The sequence below is a fragment of the Paramormyrops kingsleyae genome, chromosome 13, assembly GCF_048594095.1.
Source record: "Paramormyrops kingsleyae isolate MSU_618 chromosome 13, PKINGS_0.4, whole genome shotgun sequence".
Lineage (NCBI taxonomy): Eukaryota > Metazoa > Chordata > Actinopteri > Osteoglossiformes > Mormyridae > Paramormyrops > Paramormyrops kingsleyae.
The window spans coordinates 18,703,137-18,721,743 of record NC_132809.1 but is presented as its reverse complement, the minus strand read 5'-3'; the positions used below and the strand labels follow the sequence as shown (position 1 = coordinate 18,721,743).

Below are 18,607 nucleotides of genomic sequence, written 5' to 3'. Positions count from 1 at the left end.
GTACAACTGCAGGCAGAAGTCAGACAACTAGAGAAATCAAAGACAAAGAAACCTTTTTTAAAATAACTGGTAAAGTTATGACATTGTTCATAGAGTCAGCTGTTTATGTCAAATTGTAGAAATTTTGCTCAGATTGTTTATATCCATTTACATTTTAAAAGCATGCATAAATAAATAAATGTTTATGACATATTTTTACACAAACCAGTCGCATTCATGCTATTATCCAATAAGCTGTTAAATTACATTTTTGTCTTTTTATCATTTGCTGAAACAGCAAGCTTATTGAGATCATTTACCTAATCCTGGAATAAGAACCTTGTTATTTGTTAACTAATGCTTATCGTGTGGCTTACAGTTTTACAGCTGGATATTCAGATACAGATAAGATACTTCTATGAATGCTGACAACCTTCAAACGACAACATTCATGTTTTTAATCACTGCACAACCTTGCTCCTGTAGTCCAATGTAGGCTTTGTTTCAATGACCAAAATATGATTAAACTGTTAGAAAACAGCACATAGATCTTGCCTCTACCCACAAATTAAGGTTAGTTTTATCTTTATTTTCTATGAACATGCTTTGTGTGCAGTACAATACTGTAGGACAAATCATCTAACTTTAGGGTACATCATGTAATTGTTGAGGGAATATAAACTTTTTAGTCAGTGTTACGAAACCCATGGCCAGAATTCGGTTGGCAGAAGCTGACAAATGTAAGAGTATTTCTGGAAAATTTCATCCATACATCAACCAACCGGTCTATCGCATAGACTCGCCAGCGTCACAGGGGAGGGGCTGCCTGCAGTCTGTCTCAGGCAGCACCAGACACGGAGTTGGGGTACAGCCAGATCGGCCCATTGCAGGGCAATGGAACTAGCGCACAGGGCACAAGGCTGGGGTTTACCCTGGAAGGCAGCCCAACCTGAGCAAAGAGTGAAGGAGTGGTTAAATATCTAGCATTGGATATGGACAAAGAGTGAAGGAGTGGCTCAGTATCTAGCATTGGATACGGACAAAGAGTGAAGGAGTGGCTCTAAGGAATGATCAACGACACTTCTGGGTCAAAGTTTACGCCAAAGCGAGCTGTTACGGCACTTTGCATAGTGCACAACGGCGAGCAAAGTTTTCCCGTATTTCCAGACCAAATGGCACCGCAAGTCTCTTTCTCCATCTGCATAGCAGCATGTTCGTTACTTCTGAGCTCGTCCTTCGTGGAGGCTGATGGTGAGAGTAACGTTTGTTGCACCCATGTGGACGATCCCTGCTGATCCGCTCGCTCTTCTGTGCAGGAACCTGCTGATCCGCTCGCTCTTTTCTGCAGGATCCCTGCTGATCCGCTCGCTCTTCTGTGCAGGAACCTGCTGATCCGCTCGCTCTTTTCTGCAGGATCCCTGCTGATCCGCTCGCTCTTCTGTGCAGGAACCTGCTGATCCGCTCGCTCTTTTCTGCAGGATCCCTGCTGATCCGCTCGCTCTTCTGTGCAGGAACCTGCTGATCCGCTCGCTCTTTTCTGCAGGATCCCTGCTGATCCGCTCGTTCTTTCGCGGTGTACCAGCTGTACCCATAAGATCAGGCATCCCATATCCTGCAGTTCATCCTCAATTTGTCATTCGTTTTGGTCTCTTATGTTACTTTATAACTTAATGAGATTGTAATAATTTCCTGTTTGTTGTGAATCGCGAACAGACCGTGTTGTACATGCGAGAAATTCCGCAAATATGATATGATTGTAGATAATTTTCCCATTGATCATGGAAGGCTACGTGTCATATTAAACCTTTCATATTGTCATTTTAGTACATTATCTACTCTTGAATAACTGGCAAACCAGCACACATTCCCCCTTTGGAAACGATAGTTTATTTCTCTTGGCGCTTCTCCTACGTTTAGCGTTTGGTAATGTAGGCCTGCATGTTCTCATATGTGCTCTTTTACAATGTGAAATATTAACTTGCAGGGCCAGTGGTTTCCACCAGATATGGGACTTTGAAGGGTAAATACCTGAAGGTGAGGGGCACGGAAAGAGTGGTCCACACCTACCTGGCTGTGCCGTTTGCTAAACCACCGCTGGGGTCTTTGCGGCTGGCCCCCCCACAGCCCCCTGTAGCATGGGGGGGAGAGCGTGATGCCACCCAGCAGCCGCACCTGTGAGCACAGTCAGCTCTCTGTACCTTTTGTATTCTGGCCTTTTCTCTTTTTATTTTCCTCGCTAAATGCTTCAAATGCATTTCAGGTGTGTCCAAGACAGAGAGGATATCATTTTATTGATGAAAAATGTTTCAATGGACATGGAAGTTCCAGAAGTTTCCGAAGACTGCCTATATCTCAACATATATACCCCAGTTAAACCCACAGAAGGCACAGAATTACCAGTATGTCTAGCAACCTGATAACTGTTGCATAATCTAACCAGTGGAACCTTTTACTTTGTAACAGAGCAGTTATATTTTATGTCAGTAGTTTTTAATTGATCACCTGTAATAGACTATCTTTATGTTCCATAACATCAGTTCCTGATCGATTAACTTATTAATTTTAACTGGATTTTAGTTAATAACTCATCCATGATGGATTCCTCATGGATCTATGATGACTCTGACTGACACGGGCTGGTAAGGCTGTTCCATCCCACAATAGGTCATGGTGTGGATCCACGGAGGCGGATTTGTGTTGGCTGGAGCGTCCGTGTTTGATGGCTCTGCCCTGGCCGCCTACCAGAACGTGGTGGTGGTCCTCATCCAGTATCGTCTGGGACTTCTTGGTTTCTTCAGGTGGGCTTTAAGGCAGAGATAAGCATCTCAATGTACACCTTGTGGACAAAATATCAGTCTGTGACACAGGAACCAGTTTCAAAGGCAAATACAGCAAATGTGTTGGTTTTTATAGTTTTTTAAACCTGATTTGGAAGCCAGACCGGATTAAAATCCGACCCTGTTAATGGGGGGGTAGTGGGGGACCATGCAGAGTGAGCGGGGGCGGGGGGCCACCATACACCATACGCCCATGGACCTGGCAGGTCCAGCTGTGGTTGGAAGGGACTGGAAGACGCCCGGGTATGTGTGAATATGTGAGCTGTACCCCACAGCACGGGGGATGAACATGCCCCAGGAAACATCGGACTTCTCGACCAGGTGGCTGCGCTGCAGTGGGTCCAGGAGAATATCCAGAGTTTTGGGGGAGACCCCAAATCTGTGACCATCTTTGGAGAGTCAGCGGGTGGTGTTAGTGTGTCCCTGCAGGTGGGAATCTCGAACACAGTCGCTTTGTGTGTACTTGGACAGTCATGTAATTAAGCTGTGTTCAAATTCCCATATGCTCACAGCACAGTGACAGGTTGGGGCACAGTGCGGTCAGCATACGGGCTTTTCAACCCCCCCGCGTGGTGGCTAAGCAGCTGGAAAACGGATGGGTGGGCACACATATATATACAGACAAACATTCATAACAACTCCTGTCCTCTCGCTCCTGTCCGCTCGCTCCTGTCCTCTCGCTCCTGTCCGCTCGCTCCTGTCCTCTCGCTCCTGTCCTCTCGCTCCTGTCCGCTCGCTCCTGTCCTCTCGCTCCTGTCCTCTCGCTCCTGTCCGCTCGCTCCTGTCCTCTCGCTCCTGTCCTCTCGCTCCTGTCCTCTCGCTCCTGTCCGCTCGCTCCTGTCCGCTCGCTCCTGTCCTCTCGCTCCTGTCCGCTCGCTCCTGTCCGCTCGCTCCTGTCCTCCCGCTCCTGTCCTCTCGCTCCTGCTTGTGTCCGCTCACAGACGCTGTCTCCGCTGTCTGCTGGCCTCTTCCATCGTGCCATTGCTGAAAGCGGAACTGCAAGAATGAAGATGCTTTTCAATTCCAACCCTCTCCCTGTGGCTCAGGTGTGTCAAACACTACTCTATCACTGATTTTTGATGCCTATGGTTAATATTATAATACTTCTGTTTTTTGATGGCTGAATCTCTTTGATAGTTTGGTTTAGATATGTTTTGTTGAAGAGTCTGTGTTGATATCTGTCACTGATTTTTTCAGCCATAGTATCTTTGCAGTGTTGAGCTGTAGATTTTAGATCTTTTATGACCCCCACCGATCCCATTAACACCAATGCCCTGTTCCTGATCTCTAGCTGCTGGCTAACATGTCAGGCTGTGACATCAGTAGCCCAAAACAGATTGTAGACTGCATTATGCAAAAGTCTGAAGAGGACCTAATAAAGCTCCAGACGCAGGTGGGATATACTGAGTAAGCGGCGCTATGCTTACGTCACCACCCCCCCCCCCCCCCCCCCAAGGGTTACTGGTAGATGGTATAGTAAATCATTTAATTACCTGCTTCTTTTTAGATGGTATAGTAAATCATTTAATTACCTGCTTCTTTTTAGATGGTATAGTAAATCATTTAATTACCTGCTTCTTTTTAGATGGTATAGTAAATCATTTAATTACCTGCTTCTTTTTAGATGGTATAGTAAATCATTTAATTACCTGCTTCTTTTTAGATGGTATAGTAAATCATTTAATTACCTGCTTCTTTTTAGATGGTATAGTAAATCATTTAATTACCTGCTTCTTTTTCCACATTGAAAAGGCTAAAATGATCAGCTGTGGAATAACCGCAGATGGAGTGTTCCTCCCCAAGCCTCCGGGGGAGATCTTCCGGACCCAGGGGTTCCACAAAGTTCCATTCATGACAGGTGTAACCAGCCAGGAGTTTGGCTGGTTGCTGGGAAGTGTGAGTAATACCCCTGTACAAATATTCTGGTGCTTCTTCCAAGTGAATGAAACAATGCAGTCAATGCAGTCTTCCCACAGTACCTGGGTCCTGCAGGCTGGGAGAAGGGTTTGGATCGGGAAGAGATCATGCCTCTTCTGGCTTTACTGTACCCTGAGGTAAAACACCAGTGTCAAGTCTAATTGATATATTTTCTTTTTCTACATTTTTCTTTTGGTGGATAAATAACAATAGATTAACAATTATCAACAAAAGCCTCATTTAAAATACAGCTGCATAAGTGAAATGTGGATGTGTGTGGGTTAGCCAGCAGATCAGTGGATCAGAGAGCTGATCGTTGATGAGTACCTGAGAACTTCCAAAGACAGGAGTACCAATCGGGACCGCTGGCTGGAACTGATGGGAGACGTCATGTTTGTCATTCCTGCCATCGAATCAGCCAATTTTCACAGAGGTGAAGCACTTGGCCAGATGATTATTGGCACTGACATCATTGACATACTGTAATTTAAAACCTTGGCAGACGGTGTAAGCCCACGATTTTAGTGTTTCACAGTTATTAGGGGATGTATCAGAGCAGTAGGCATCCCACAGTAGTGTTTCGTAAAGACAAAGACTGGGAGGAATATTTTTTATTTCATACACAGTATTTGTGGGGGGGAGGGGACAGGTGAGGGGACACTGCAGCTAACTGTCAGGAAACTGGCTCCTCCCAGATGCTGGAGTGCCCGTCTACTTGTACGAGTTCCAGCACGCTCCCGGCCTGCTCCGGGACAGGAGGCCGAGCTTCATCAAGTCTGACCACGGAGATGACCTTCTTTTCGTGTTTGGGGGCCCTTTCTGGAAGGGGCACATACATTTCTCAGGTACGGTCAAGTGAAAATGAATAGCTGTGGTCTGGATCATGTTTGTTATTTATATTTGCTTATATATTTGATTAGAAATGTCTGGGACCGATAAATATGTTCATAAACTCAGCTCTTCTTTATTGTCCCACACAGATAAGTTTACTGAGGAGGAGGAGCAGCTATCCAAAACAGTAATGGCCTACTTTGGTAACTTTGCTCGAACTGGGTAAGGAACATTCAATGTATGTATCATGTTCTCACCCCTTTTAAAGGGTACTTCACCAAATCTGATCATTTTACATTATCCCTCATGTACACTCCAACAGAATAGAATAGTTTAGTGATACATTATTATCGGGACACTGGGCAGTTTTGGCATGAGACATAAGACACTGGCACACTGGCACACATGAAATTTCAGGTGGGAGCAGGTTTTGGGGTCAGAGCCCAGGGGCAGCCGGTGTCCAAGGGCCCCTGTGGCAGTCGGGGTTAGGGGCCTTTGCTTAAGGAATTTGTAGGAATCTGTTCATAACTTGAACATCATTTTCAAGTAGCAAAAATCAAATTCCAGCTTTTCTCAGTCCATGTCCTCACAACTTCAGGTTTTATTTGTATAACCCGATAATGGAATGTAATAGTTGAAAATTAGTTAGAAAATTAGTTTAAATTGTGTAAGTAGAAATGCATGCAGCAGGTATCACTGTAATCCCGAAAAAATACTGGTTATTTGCAGAGAACTTGTAATTTGTCTCATTTGACTTCCATTGGAAACTGGAACAGAATTGTGTCTGGGTCACAAAGAGCCAGTTTTTGGTTCTAGCAGCCTGTAATCTAATAGACAGGACAGAGGACATAGTTATTTACCGAACAAATCTGAACATAGTTGCCTTTCAGGGTCTGTTTATTTTGTATTATGAAACAATTATCTTCAAACCCTAACTAAATGTCACAGGTAAGGGTGCAGGGAATTGCCTGTTCTAGACTGAGCAGAGATCTCTGCTCTGTGAAACACGCTGTCGAGTCACTGTGATCTTGCACTGTTGTATTCCTGCACTTCACCCAGCAGCGGCCAGTTTCACTCGGCTAAAAAGCTATGGCCTCAAAAATGTCACTCAGGCATGTTTTTTTCTCTTCACAAAAGAGCAGCTCCCCCAGATGGTGAAAGAAGATCATGTAGTCACATAATTAAAGGTCTGACTTGAGTTTTTTCGAAATACACATTACCTGAAGACTTCAGCAGTGTGTGTTTAATCTGCCCTTTAGGTCTCCCAATGGAGATGATCTCGTTCCCTGGCCACAGTATGGACAGAGTGAGGAGTACCTGGAAATAGGGCTAAAGGTCAGGAGTGGACAGCACCTCAAAGCAAACCGCTACACGTTCCTGACCAAGACTCTCCCAGAAAAGATCAGAGTTCAGCGGGAGCAGAAAGATCATGGCGAACTGTAACGCCCTTAACAAGCAGCAGGGGGCAGCACTGTATCCACCAAGGCCTATCCAGGGTAATTTCCAGACTAATACATTTAAATGATTACATCTGATCAAGAAAATGTTCATAGTATTTGTAGAAAATTACTAAAGGAGTTTCTCCTTAAATAAAAAAAAACTTGACAATCCAGTCGGACACTTGACCATTTTTGAGGCAAGGAGGACCTGTTTCCATTGCATCACAGCCAGAAACAGACGAAGACATTGTTGCATTTTACTTTTTATTGAGAACAGAAAAGTAAAGCTGTAATGTCCCTGAAATCTAGAGGGAGGGGTTTAACAATAAAAAAGACACGATGGAAAAAGGGTGGCGTGGGAGTTTGTGGCCCTTCAGCAAAAGCACAGTGATTATAAAGATATAATGAGCAAAACCGGATTAAAAATGGAGCTCATATGTCGTTACAGGAATCTTTTAGAACCAATATATTCTTATTATTGTATTTGCTTTTCATGCCAAGTCTTGTTTTGCAAATGTTAAATGTTAAGCATTTGCATGCTTAATTTGACGAAATACAAAAGGTTAATCCATTAAATTGAGAGTTAGTCTGATGAGACATTCAGTATCCCACATAAAAAGTGCACTTAGAGACGGAAGAACTAAAAAGCAGAGGCCTCACCACATGAGCTACGCATCATGACACACGTCGCACCTAATAAGTCAGGAAATAAGCTTAATTTTCCCCGCTGGCGGTTTTTTTTTTTTACCCCCCTAAAAAGCACAATCGGCACTAGCAATGTGTTCCTCTGCGAGCCCGATTTGTCCCACGTTGCGCTCATTAACACTGTCATTAACACTGTCATTAACACTGTAATTCGGTGCTGCTGTCTAACGGGGATGCGATGCAGTGTCCGGGGTAGATGCAGGGAGTGCTGAAAGCAGACTGGCAGCACTTAGGAAGAGGAACAGCCCACAGGTCGCCTCCCCTGCAGACCTCGCTAGCCCTGGGCTCCATGCTGGCTACAGGGCAGGACAAAGCTTTCTATAAAGCCAGTTTGCACAGCGGAGTCCTAGACCCCCGCTAGAGAGGAGCTTTGGCTGTCCAACGAACAGGAGCAACAACGGGGGTGGGTCAGTTCACAGGATGCTGAACCCGAGGACAGAGGATCCCAGTCTCTGGCAAAGAAACAGTGCTGCTTCAGCAGAGAGTTCACCTACGTCTGGCCTGATGGAGCACAGCTGTACGTAAGGCTTTCAGAACAAAGGGGGGGGTCACAACAAAATGGCAATGGTAAATTAAAAGTCAATCCCAAGAGGAGGATAAAAAAAATTCTGAGAAAGAAGTTGGAAAGGAAGCCTGTTTGTCCGTTGATCCAATTTTAACAGGCATCCTCTCCTCGGTTACTGATGTTGTTAGTAAGATCATGGGGGCACATGGCCATTTGTAAACCACCTGAACATGGCCATTTGTAGACCGCCTGATCTCTTCATTTGCACACAGTCGCATCAGATCCACTGGTTTATGGGTGCACATTAGAAATTCTGCACTTGCAGACTGGTATAAATGGTATAATTACAGCATTATAATATCAGCTTGTCACTCTAAGGTCAAATTATACATCTATGTTAAAAATTTGAGGTACACTCCATTGAATTCTTTGCCAGGATTTTGTAAGTTTACTGTTAAAATACTTTTAGGGAAGCAATAAAAGAAACTTGTTGGATATTTTTACTCTTTTGGAGGTAATGTGGTTTGGGCAGCAGTCCAGACCACATAAATGTGTGTGGGTACATATGCTATCAGAGAGGGAACATATGAGCAGAGGTCTGCATGACGTAAATGGAAGAGACCTGAATGAGCGGCAGTCTGCATGACATTATGGAGACCTGTACGAGCAGAGGTCTGCATGATGTTATGGAGACCTGTATGAGCAGAGGTCTCCATGATGTTATGGAGGAGACCCGTATGCACCGAGGTCTGCATGATGTTATGGAGGAGACCCGTATGCACCGAGGTCTGCATGATGTTATGAATGAGACCTGTATGCACTGAGGCCTGCATGATTTTATGGAGGTGACATGTATAAATGGAGGCCTGCATGCTGTTATGGATGTGACAGGTATGAGTGGAGGTCTGCATGCTGTTATGGAGGAGACCTGTATGCACTGAGGTCTGCATGATGTTATGGAGGAGACCCGTATGCACTGAGGTCTGCTTGATGTTATGAATGAGACCTGTATGCACTGAGGCCTGCATGATTTTATGGAGGTGACATGTATAAATGGAGGCCTGCATGCTGTTATGGATGTGACAGGTATGAGTGGAGGTCTGCATGCTGTTATGGATGTGACAGGTATGAGTGGAGGTCTGCATGCTGTTATAGAGGTGATAGGTATGAGCGGAAGTCTTCCAACTGTCAGGGAGGTGACAGGCATTGAGCAGTGGTCTGCATTCTCTCTGGCATGTGACATGTATAAGCGGATGTCTTCTTATTGTCAGGGAGGTGACAGGTATGAGTGGGGGTCTGCATGCTTTTATGGAGGTATGAGTCTGCATGCTTTGGGTGTGGTGAAGGGATATGGCCAGAGGTCAGGAAGTCCAGGACTGCATGCTGCGCAGCATGTCTTCGAAGCGTTCCATGGAAGGGGCCTGTGCATAAGGTAGGCTGTCCGTCAGGCGGCTATAGAGGCTGAACGACTTCAGCTCCAACCAGATGAAGCCAAAGCGATCGTCATCAAACAGGACGAACAGGCCGGGTGTGCGCTCAGGACTTGTGAAGCCATGTCCTGCGATCAGGCCTGTGCCGTAGAAACTGCAACATACAGGGAAGCATCCATTGGTTGATCAGGCCATCCCAGCCAATCAGCATTCAGTTAATCAATAAATTCAGGAGGAAAAAAGTGTAGCTCACCACATCTTGCAGGTTCGAGGGTACACTTCATTACGGGCCATGACTCCAAGCGGCAGCACGAAGTTCTGTCGTTCTTGGGGCGCGCCAGCCGGTGGGACTTCTGACCCCTGAGCCGAGGCACCTGACATCTGCCCTTCTTTGCCGCCGGCCCCGAGTTCCACATCCAGGCTGGACGGGTCAGAGGGAGCATCGCGCTGCACCTGCTCGTGGACTGCCAACACCAGCCGGGACAGTTCATCCATGCTCCACTGGGACTCCAGGTCGGGAAGGTGCACAGGACGGCTCAGGTCCACATCCAGCGTCAGCTGGCCAGCTGGCACATTGGGGTCACCCTGAGGGAGGTGACAGGGGATGAGGAGAGAATACCCCCCCGCTGAAAGGCAGGCGTCTGTCACGCAACGACGACACTCACGGTGAGCTTGGTTCCCCGGGCCCATGGACCGTGGAAGCTGAGCATGACGATCTCCAGGCCGTGGCTGCCGTAGGTGCCCTTGAAGAGGCCGGGCTGCAGGAGATCACTGGGCTGCCGCGGCGGGAGGTAGATTCGCCGGTACGTTAGGCAGTTGCTGTCAGACAGAATGGAGGTGCCAGCACTGAGACAGCCATGATGTGCCCCACACAAGACATGATGACCTTATGGTGTTTTGCTGCATTTCATTTAGTGGCCTGGTAACAATCACTTTCAAATGTGAAACATGGAAAAAAAAATAAAAATACAGCAATAAGAATTTAAATGTGAGTCGGGAAGCTGGTTGGCAAGGGATCCCGTACTCTGGGTTCATACAGTCATACAGCATGTGGTGCAAAGAGAAGTCCGGTCAGAGGCACTGCCATTAGCTGCCACCAGTGATGTAATGCCATAAACCTACTCGTATTGGCTGGTGTAGATGAACTTCATGAGGATGAGCTCCTGCATGTGCTCATGGAAGATGTCCTCCAGCGTACGCCCCCACTCCTCCTCCAGCCAAGTGCGAAACTCCTAAAGACATACAGACATATATACAGCTATTCAGATCAACAAGGCAATTCACATACTGCAGGTTACACGCAAACTCATTCTCACTGCATTCATGTTTAGTATTTTTGCAAAATTTCTAACTGACTGCTACCTTTACTAAATTCAAGTTCCGGTTCCTGACAAAAGTCAGGAAATTGGCTGTGGGTCTGCACACCCATTAGTGACCAGTGAGCGTCTCAGTCTGCCACACTCATTCATACCTCCTGGCGCCCCCCCGGCATGCGATGGTGGTCTGTCTGGTTGCACTTGGTGGAGAACTCATCCTTCTTCACTGTCTGCAGGGAGGAAATGTCACAGTCAGCTCTCCTGGCAGCGACCTGCAAACACCAGAGCTTCCCAGCATCCTTTGCTTAAAGTCCAAGGACTAGGTGCCAATCTAGCCATGTGCTGAATTCCTCACGTTTCATTTGTTGGTGTGGCCATCTCGGCATACGGTCTTCAACACTGGGGTCAAGGTAGCAGAAACGGGGGTCGAGGCAATGTGGGTCTTACCCATTTGTGCCATGACAACCCTCCTAGAACAGCAATTCTCAAAACTATAGTATGTATACTGCTGGTACACAAGCTCCCTCTAGTGGTACATCGAGGAATCTCCTTTTATGACATCAGTCATAACGATGGTACGCAGAGCGCGTCATATCTTCTGAAGTGGTATGCACTGTAAGCTGTTGTGGAGCCTTCTGCCATAGAATAACCACCTCCACCACGCTGGATCTCGGACGCTTCCTTCTTTAGCCATGGTACGCTGCTACTGCAGGACAGCTGGCTGCTTTTATGTCATCCCGAGGTCTTTGAGCGAAGGATGTGTTCGGCCCCCCACCTTTGATGGAGGGGCTCTCCGCCGGCGCCTCACCTGTATGTCTCCCCTGTGAGGGCCTCGGTGTCCGTACATGCACTCCACGGCCGCCTTGTCTTCCCCCAGCATGCGGATGCGGAAGAGTGGGCGTCGCCGCATGGGGTCCTCCACGCGGGGGTCATGCGGAGGCAGGTACATCCAGCCAATGATGAACAGGCCGTCCACCTGAGAGAAACGGGGGCCACAGTTAGCTCCCCAGCTTCACGTCTTTTTTAGTCCTTCCTGGTCTGTCATCTTTATCTGCCAGCTCACCCTCTCCCCCCCCCCCCCCCCCTCCAGGGGAGAGCGCGGCGACTCCGACACGGTAAATTGGAAAAGATCAGTTGTGCACATCATGAGGACTAGCGGAAATGTGCCAGAACGTTCTGTGGGCTCTCATGCGCGCATGTGCGAGTGAAAGGGGAGAGGGGAGCTACGTACCACCACGTTGAGAAGCCCCCCGTAGGGCCCGATGTCTGGCTGCCACAGGCCCAGCACGTGTCTGTATGGGTGCAGTACTGAAATAAACAAAATCAGTGTCCAGCCTGACACACACAGGGACGTCTTCACAGAGCTCTGCTCAAACCAGTCCTCCCAATTACTCCACTAATAAATCACAGATTTCATTCTCCCCCAAGAATATAAGACACCTATCCTGAATACAGCTCTTTATATCATTTTAACCAAAATAGACTTAAATGATATGATAATTAACATGTACACAGATCAACCCCCCCCCCCCCCCCCCTTCAACGCAGGCAGGAGGTTGAATGATCCAGAGTGCTGAGAATGGAGTAGAGTTTAATGGCTAGAATATCATCCTGAATGCAATGACATTAAAGAAATGGGAAATACAAGAGCTGCTCTGAATGTTCCCTCCTGGCACATAAGCGGACAAGGGGGGCAGGACAGCCCCCGGCCTGGGAGTCACCAGCAGGGTCCGGAGCAGCACTGGGAAAGACGCACCCAGACTGGATCCTGGAGGCATCCTCTGCTGGCACTTTATGGCATTACTGTAGCATAACAATGTGCCTCTAGGGAGCTCAGGGGCCTGAGTTTCACGACAGAGCATTAGACGCAGTGTGGTTTCCATAATCGCCCAAATAGCACCGTAAGTGCATTATTACCTTGGATTATTTCTCTAAATAAGGTTCTCACTGCTACAGGCACTATTCTCATTCCAAGTAAACCTGGTACTCTTACCTCAATAATTTGGAGGAAGGCTCAGTTATAAATAGAACATTTAATTAACTGCTAATTGAACCAATAAATCCAGGAAAATGGGTTGGAACCAGCAGAATGCAGGGCTCTCAGCAGTCTGAATCATCTTTGGTGCAGCAAAAGTACAACATTCAAATTAGTTTTCTCTTTTCCCCCTGAGGTGACAACTTCATAGGCTGCTGTTCTGAGTGGATCGCACATTGCAGATGCAAGTGTATGCAAGTATATGCAAGTGCTACGTGTGTTCAACACCACGCATACGCACGTGCAGCTATCACTCTACATGTTAATGCCGTGCATATGTGCCACAAATAGTGAAGTGAACATGTTACAGCCACACCTGTGCACAACATACAGTTTAAGTGTGTTACAGTGCGGCGTTTGATAAGTGAACGTCTCATTTTACATGCTGCAAAAATTCGAGAGGGTGCCGTCTTTCCAAGCGCGTGCGTACGTACTGCGCGTGTATAATTTCCGATAGTCTGTTCGCTCGCAATCGGGAAGCACTTTAACATAGCGTCTGGATGCCATTGAAGGATGGACACCTGGACAAGTACAGTACATGAGGAACAAAGCGGGACCGCAGGGCAGGTAATGCACCAAGAACGCAGACATATGGGTGCAAACGATGATCGTCCCGCCATAAGGGCTGGAGCGAGGATCACATCAGCGGTTACGCCAGCTAAGCATAAGTTCTATCGTAGTCTATGGTGGACGTAACCTGCACCTACGTTCGAGATTACGAACTACTAAAGAAATCGGTTGCACGACGCAAATAGATTCAGCGTATGATTTAAGGAACACTTTACACCCAACCTTACGATAGAACTTACGCTTAGCTGGTGCAATCCACTGCAGGGCTTTAAGATGACAGTAAAAAGAACAAAGGAGGAGGTGTTTGCACTGACGATGACGCGCCTGAGCAGGCCGATGCTGACATGGTACTCACGTCTAGTGTACAGCTCCCAACTGGACACGCCCACTTGCTCCATCATGCACGGGTCCCCCTTCAAGCCAAATTCTGCGAGAGAGGAAGGAGGTGAGATCTTTCTCGACATGCCTCTGACACACCTTTACCAGGAAAGTTGAAAATCAGGCAGAGGACCAGATCCTAATTACTGTAGGTTAATTATTAAATGGATATCACAAATGTTATGCGTTTAATTGCACTGTTATCCAAATGTGCTTGAGTCAAAGAAGTCCAAAGATTTTTATAATTAGACAAACAATTAACCCTGTTTACTAAGATCTTACTTTAAATAGAATTGCACTACGTGCATTCTCTCATACAGCATATCTTTATATGTGTTTATATGACACTGAAGAAACACAATACATTAACGACTTTATACTCTAAATGAACACGGCAGCAGTGACAATAAAATTGACAAGCAACTGTCAATGAACAAAATTAATTAGGAGGTATTATAGGACATTTCCAAAGTTAAACACCCCCTTAATTTCAACCGGAAGAGTGTTATTAAATTTGCAGTTTTGAATCTTCCCTGGCAGTTAATTCAGCCGCAGCAAATGAAGTGGTGAAAGCCAAGAAGCCTCGACTTAGCAAGGAAGGAGCATGACGGTCTGAGCTGAACATTTTTGCGTCTAAAGACCACTATTGCGCGATTCTCCTGCCCCACAAAGGCACACATCGAACTTTTCTCCCTTGGACAACATTTGCATTTTATAATCAGCCTAATGCACTATCAACGTCAGAGGAGAACTGTTTCAAATTGTTGCAGCAGGAACAGTCTGCGAACAGCGAGACATTTGATGTGATATCATACCATAATGTCATCTGCATTAAAGAATATACTCTGAATCATTGCAGACTGTGCCGTACGTGACAACTGTTACCAAAAGAACCTTTCTACATGTGCCCCCTATATGCCAAAGGGCCTTTTTACAGATAAGCTTTGCATTTAAGGGAAAATTACTCCAGTCATGGTTTATCTAAATGTTATTCTCCAGTTAACCGTTTTAATACGGCGTTGCGAATCCGTTTAGCTTAATCTAGGATCAATTTCCAGAAACCTCCATTAACTGTGTGACAAAAATGCTTTTAAATGCGCCGACGATTCCTCGCCAGTATTTGAAAGATCGCGTTGGCGCAGGCTGTCACCGGCGTTATTGCGAAAGTCTGTCCGCCGGCTTGGTGCTGCACCCTGACAGCTCCCCAGAACCAACACTACGCCGAAGGCTGGACGAGGGGCGGACAGTGCTGATGTTGGCAATCACAGTGATCGGTGACTAATGTCAGCTATGTGGTTTACCTTCTATGCATCGCCGTCTCCAGATAGTTTCAGTATTAAGGATCTGCCTGAATTTCTTGCAAACTAGTGCCAAGTTGGGCAACGCCGTGCCGGGGAGCAAGCCGAAGATCTCCACAAGAAGCTCAGGCGGAAGCTCCACCAAGGACTGCGAATTAGGCTGCTCGCCGGAGCCGCTGCTACCAACGCTGTGTCTGTTGGCGTTCGCACCAGCGGTGACGGTGCCCAAGTCACCTACAACAGCAGGCCCCGATGCGGAAAGCCGTGTGTCCGGATGGCCAGCGGCAGCCTCCGCCTGCGTATTGCACACGATCCGTTCTTCTTCTTCTTCGTCCATATCAGAATCGCTGTCCTGATCCTGTTGACTGTGCCGCTGTCGCCGCCTGCACCTCCGCGACTGTCCCACTCCGCAGAGCCTGGCACACGCCGCCATCCGTAGTCATCAAAGGGGCAATATTACATCATTGCAACCGCTTTAAGTCGGACTACAGCCCCGATTATAGCTCTTGCCCTTTCCGTGCCCGGGTGTAGACCCAAGGCGCAGCCGTCATCCGCGTACGTCAGCGCCTACGGGGAGGTGCTCACGGGGAGCGATCTAGCTGACGTGACTGTCCGCTTCTATGAATGCGAAACAACCGGGGGTTGATGACTAATCCCGCCGGCACGGGAAGGCTTAATAATGTCTTATGCAATTAAGGCAGTTAAAATGTACCAGGGGGTCACGTCCAAAAATGTGAAAACAGATAACCGAACAACCTGGCTGCCGTCGTGCACTGCCGATTAAAAAAATAATCCTCTTGATAAAACATAAAGGCTCGTATTAATGAAACTTTTGCTTGTAGTGGTAGGGCAATTTATATTTTTTCTATTCATGAAAGAAATAATGTTCCACAAAAAGGGTTTCGAGCTAGCCAGGAGTCGAACCTAGAATTTTCTAATCGGTTGTCAGACGTGTGTATGTTTCGGTTGCGCTTCCATGAATACACAGAAACGTGAACTTGCGCTAATAAAGAAGCGAGATCTAATCCTTTGACCGCTGAATTGGAATAAAATATTAAAAGAAATTAGTTACCTTACAGTTCTTTTTAAAATATCAGTTTATTTCCTCACATAACAAGTCAAGTCAAGTAATTAATAGACACGTAAATAAATATATATATTAGAATGCAGATATAACTAGAAATATTTAAATTTTAACAAATAAAACTGCAAACACTGGAAAAACTAAACTGAAATTGTGCGAGTGTATCTGTGTCTCAATGTTTTTGATGTTTTTATTTTAATATGGAGAATGTATTATTGTATTACATCAATATATTGTATTGTATATATGTATATATCAATAAGTGTTATATATTATGAGAAAATGAATAAAATATGCCAACAAATATAAGAATGCAGAATTACATAGCAATAAAAACAATTAAAAAAAATAGACAGACAGATAGATAGATAGATAGATAGATAGATAGATAGATAGATAGATAGATAAACTACAAACACCAGAAAAGTAAACGGTATAATTGTGTATGCATGTGTGTCCATGCATATGAGTGTGTGCCCGTGTGTGCATGCATATGTGCTCGTGTACATGTGTGCGTGCATGCGTGTGTCCATGCGTATGTGTGCATGCGCGTGTTTGCATACGTGCATATGTGTGCATGCGCGTGTTTGCATGCGTGCGTGTGTGTGCATGCATATGTGCCCATGTACATGTGTGGGTGTGAATGCCATTGTTTTTCATGATTTTCTTTTTTATCCCCATATCCTCTCTTTGCTGCACATTCAGCACAGGATGACATCACTCTTTCATATGTATCTGCGAGTCTGTATGCCTGCCCGCTCCCTATGCAACTTCCTCCTGTGGAGTTGTATTGTGTAAGGCAAATCCAGTACTGATGAGGCCTGAGATGGTCCAGCTGTCGCAGAGTTTCCACTCACAGGAGGAAAGAAGAAGAATAACAGGACAGGAATACTGGGATGATTGACTGGGAGGCATGCAGGAAGGGGCACTAGGCCTGGGCCTGTAAATCCTTGGCTAGCTGCACGGGGCGCTAGGCCTGGGCTTGTAAATCCTTGGCTAGCTGCACAGGGCGCTAGGCCTGGGCCTGTAAATCCTTGGCTAGCTGCATGGAGATTATGCTGTGGAATCACAGGTGAGGTGATGAGCAGTCATCTTTTTGTCTTTGCAAGGCCATCAGTGTTTGGAGGAAAGACAAAGACATGAGGCTCGTCTGTGGGGGCAGGGGTGGGACTGTTTTTCTGAGATGTTGAGTGCTGCCCTACAGGACGGACACTGGTAACTCTGGAGGATGTATACCCTGATGGGGAACATCACACTCCATGGTGAAGAATAACATGCTCCTGTGCCCAAGTATGTCTGCAGTACATACACATGAAAATATTTAAGGCAGCTCACACCAACAATTCAATATTATTTGCAGCTATTTGTGATGCAAAAAGCTTGACTTCTGGCAGTTCGATGATGGTCTCCTGCATTACATGTGCATTGCTTAATCCCTGATGTGCTTGATGAGGGTCCACTTGGACAGTCTGGTAGCATTAACGTGCTTTGGGTTTGGAAACTCTAGACATAGCTTCACAAACAGCTCTTCCACAATCACGTTACAGTCTGGCCACTGTGCAGGGCGGTGTGCTCCAGCAAGGCATCTGACAAAGAACAGAAACATTATAGATCAACTAAAGGCATAAGAATCAGAACAATGGGGGACAATTAGCTCACCTACTCACAACAGTGTTCCTATTGGTTGATTCCATCCCTGGTGCTGCAATGTTCTATGTGGCCCTAAAGCACCCCTTGTTGATACTGACCTCATGGAACATGGAGTACACTGTGAGTTCCTGGTTGGCGTCATCAAGCACCTACCAGAGAGAAAAAACGTGGTCTGACTCCTCGCATGTCACAGCAAGGCTGTGAACGTCTTCTTGAATGGAATTTTGGACTTGTAAGGTTGGAAAAACAAATTTTTAAATTTCTTCTGGATTTCATCATACAATGAACATACTGATCCATACTGATCAATTTCAGTTCCTTAAATGTTCATACTTATATGAAGTAAAAGCAGAAGAGTTTATGAAAAAGAGTTTATGTAATAATGACAAAATTTTGTAAAACCATTGTCAATATGTTATCAGTCTAGCTTGGTGAATAAGCATATAAATTACCTGGTTCATCTTGGACAAAAATCTTTGGCTTTACTCGTAACACTTGTTTGATTATTCACCTGTTATTACCTTCAAATTATTTAGCAATTTGAGTCTGAATGTTTAACATGTCTACTGTATAACGAAACACACCTATACTGCAAATACAACAAATATGATATCTCATGTTGCGTTATTAAGA

General features: G+C 45.9%; 2 protein-coding genes and 1 long non-coding RNA gene across 4 annotated transcripts; 2 read left to right on the top strand and 1 right to left on the bottom strand.

Annotated features, from left to right (window-relative positions):
- The first annotated feature begins 828 nt into the window (after positions 1-828).
- On the top strand, positions 829-7,176 carry LOC111853482 (fatty acyl-CoA hydrolase precursor, medium chain-like). Its single transcript, XM_072698346.1, has 13 exons — positions 829-1,230; positions 1,964-2,153; positions 2,240-2,378; positions 2,644-2,777; positions 3,092-3,245; positions 3,758-3,862; positions 4,108-4,209; positions 4,569-4,712; positions 4,793-4,870; positions 5,019-5,166; positions 5,429-5,578; positions 5,714-5,786; positions 6,824-7,176. The coding sequence occupies exons 1-13, from the start codon at positions 1,047-1,049 to the stop codon at positions 7,005-7,007; spliced, it is 1,785 nt and encodes a 594-aa protein (XP_072554447.1). The 5' UTR covers positions 829-1,046; the 3' UTR covers positions 7,008-7,176.
- Positions 7,177-7,250: 74 nt separating this feature from the next.
- Positions 7,251-15,865, bottom strand: fbxo31 (F-box protein 31). 2 transcript variants are annotated; one of them, XM_023817055.2, is made up of 10 exons: positions 15,244-15,865; positions 13,920-13,991; positions 13,429-13,515; positions 12,191-12,267; positions 11,768-11,935; positions 11,115-11,189; positions 10,766-10,875; positions 10,309-10,462; positions 9,897-10,228; positions 7,251-9,797 (listed from the first exon to the last, which is right to left on the bottom strand). In XM_023817055.2, the coding sequence occupies exons 1-10, from the start codon at positions 15,671-15,673 to the stop codon at positions 9,575-9,577; spliced, it is 1,728 nt and encodes a 575-aa protein (XP_023672823.1). In that variant the 5' UTR covers positions 15,674-15,865; the 3' UTR covers positions 7,251-9,574. The 2 variants fall into 2 exon arrangements, with proteins under 2 accessions (XP_023672823.1, XP_023672824.1); XM_023817056.2 differs by lacking the exon at positions 13,429-13,515 and having other exon boundaries at positions 15,244-15,863.
- Positions 13,477-14,748, top strand: LOC140578194 (uncharacterized). Its single transcript, XR_011982267.1, has 3 exons — positions 13,477-13,561; positions 13,829-14,009; positions 14,483-14,748. It is a non-coding gene; the product is annotated as an uncharacterized lncRNA (long non-coding RNA).
- Positions 15,866-18,607: the final 2,742 nt, after the last annotated feature.

Bases quoted from the DNA above. Each gene is read 5' to 3' on its own strand.
- LOC111853482 (XM_072698346.1), top strand. From the start codon at position 1,047: ATGATCAACGACACTTCTGGGTCAAAGTTTACGCCAAAGCGAGCTGTT. The intron at 3,246-3,757 runs GTGGGAATCTCG...GTCCGCTCACAG, and splicing joins GTGTTAGTGTGTCCCTGCAG to ACGCTGTCTCCGCTGTCTGC. The intron at 5,787-6,823 runs GTAAGGAACATT...TCTGCCCTTTAG, and splicing joins GGTAACTTTGCTCGAACTGG to GTCTCCCAATGGAGATGATC.
- fbxo31 (XM_023817055.2), bottom strand. From the start codon at position 15,673: ATGGCGGCGTGTGCCAGGCTCTGCGGAGTGGGACAGTCGCGGAGGTGC. The intron at 13,516-13,919 runs GTGAGTACCATG...GTACTTGTCCAG, and splicing joins TTGGGAGCTGTACACTAGAC to GTGTCCATCCTTCAATGGCA. The intron at 9,798-9,896 runs GTGAGCTACACT...TGTATGTTGCAG, and splicing joins CCTCGAACCTGCAAGATGTG to TTTCTACGGCACAGGCCTGA.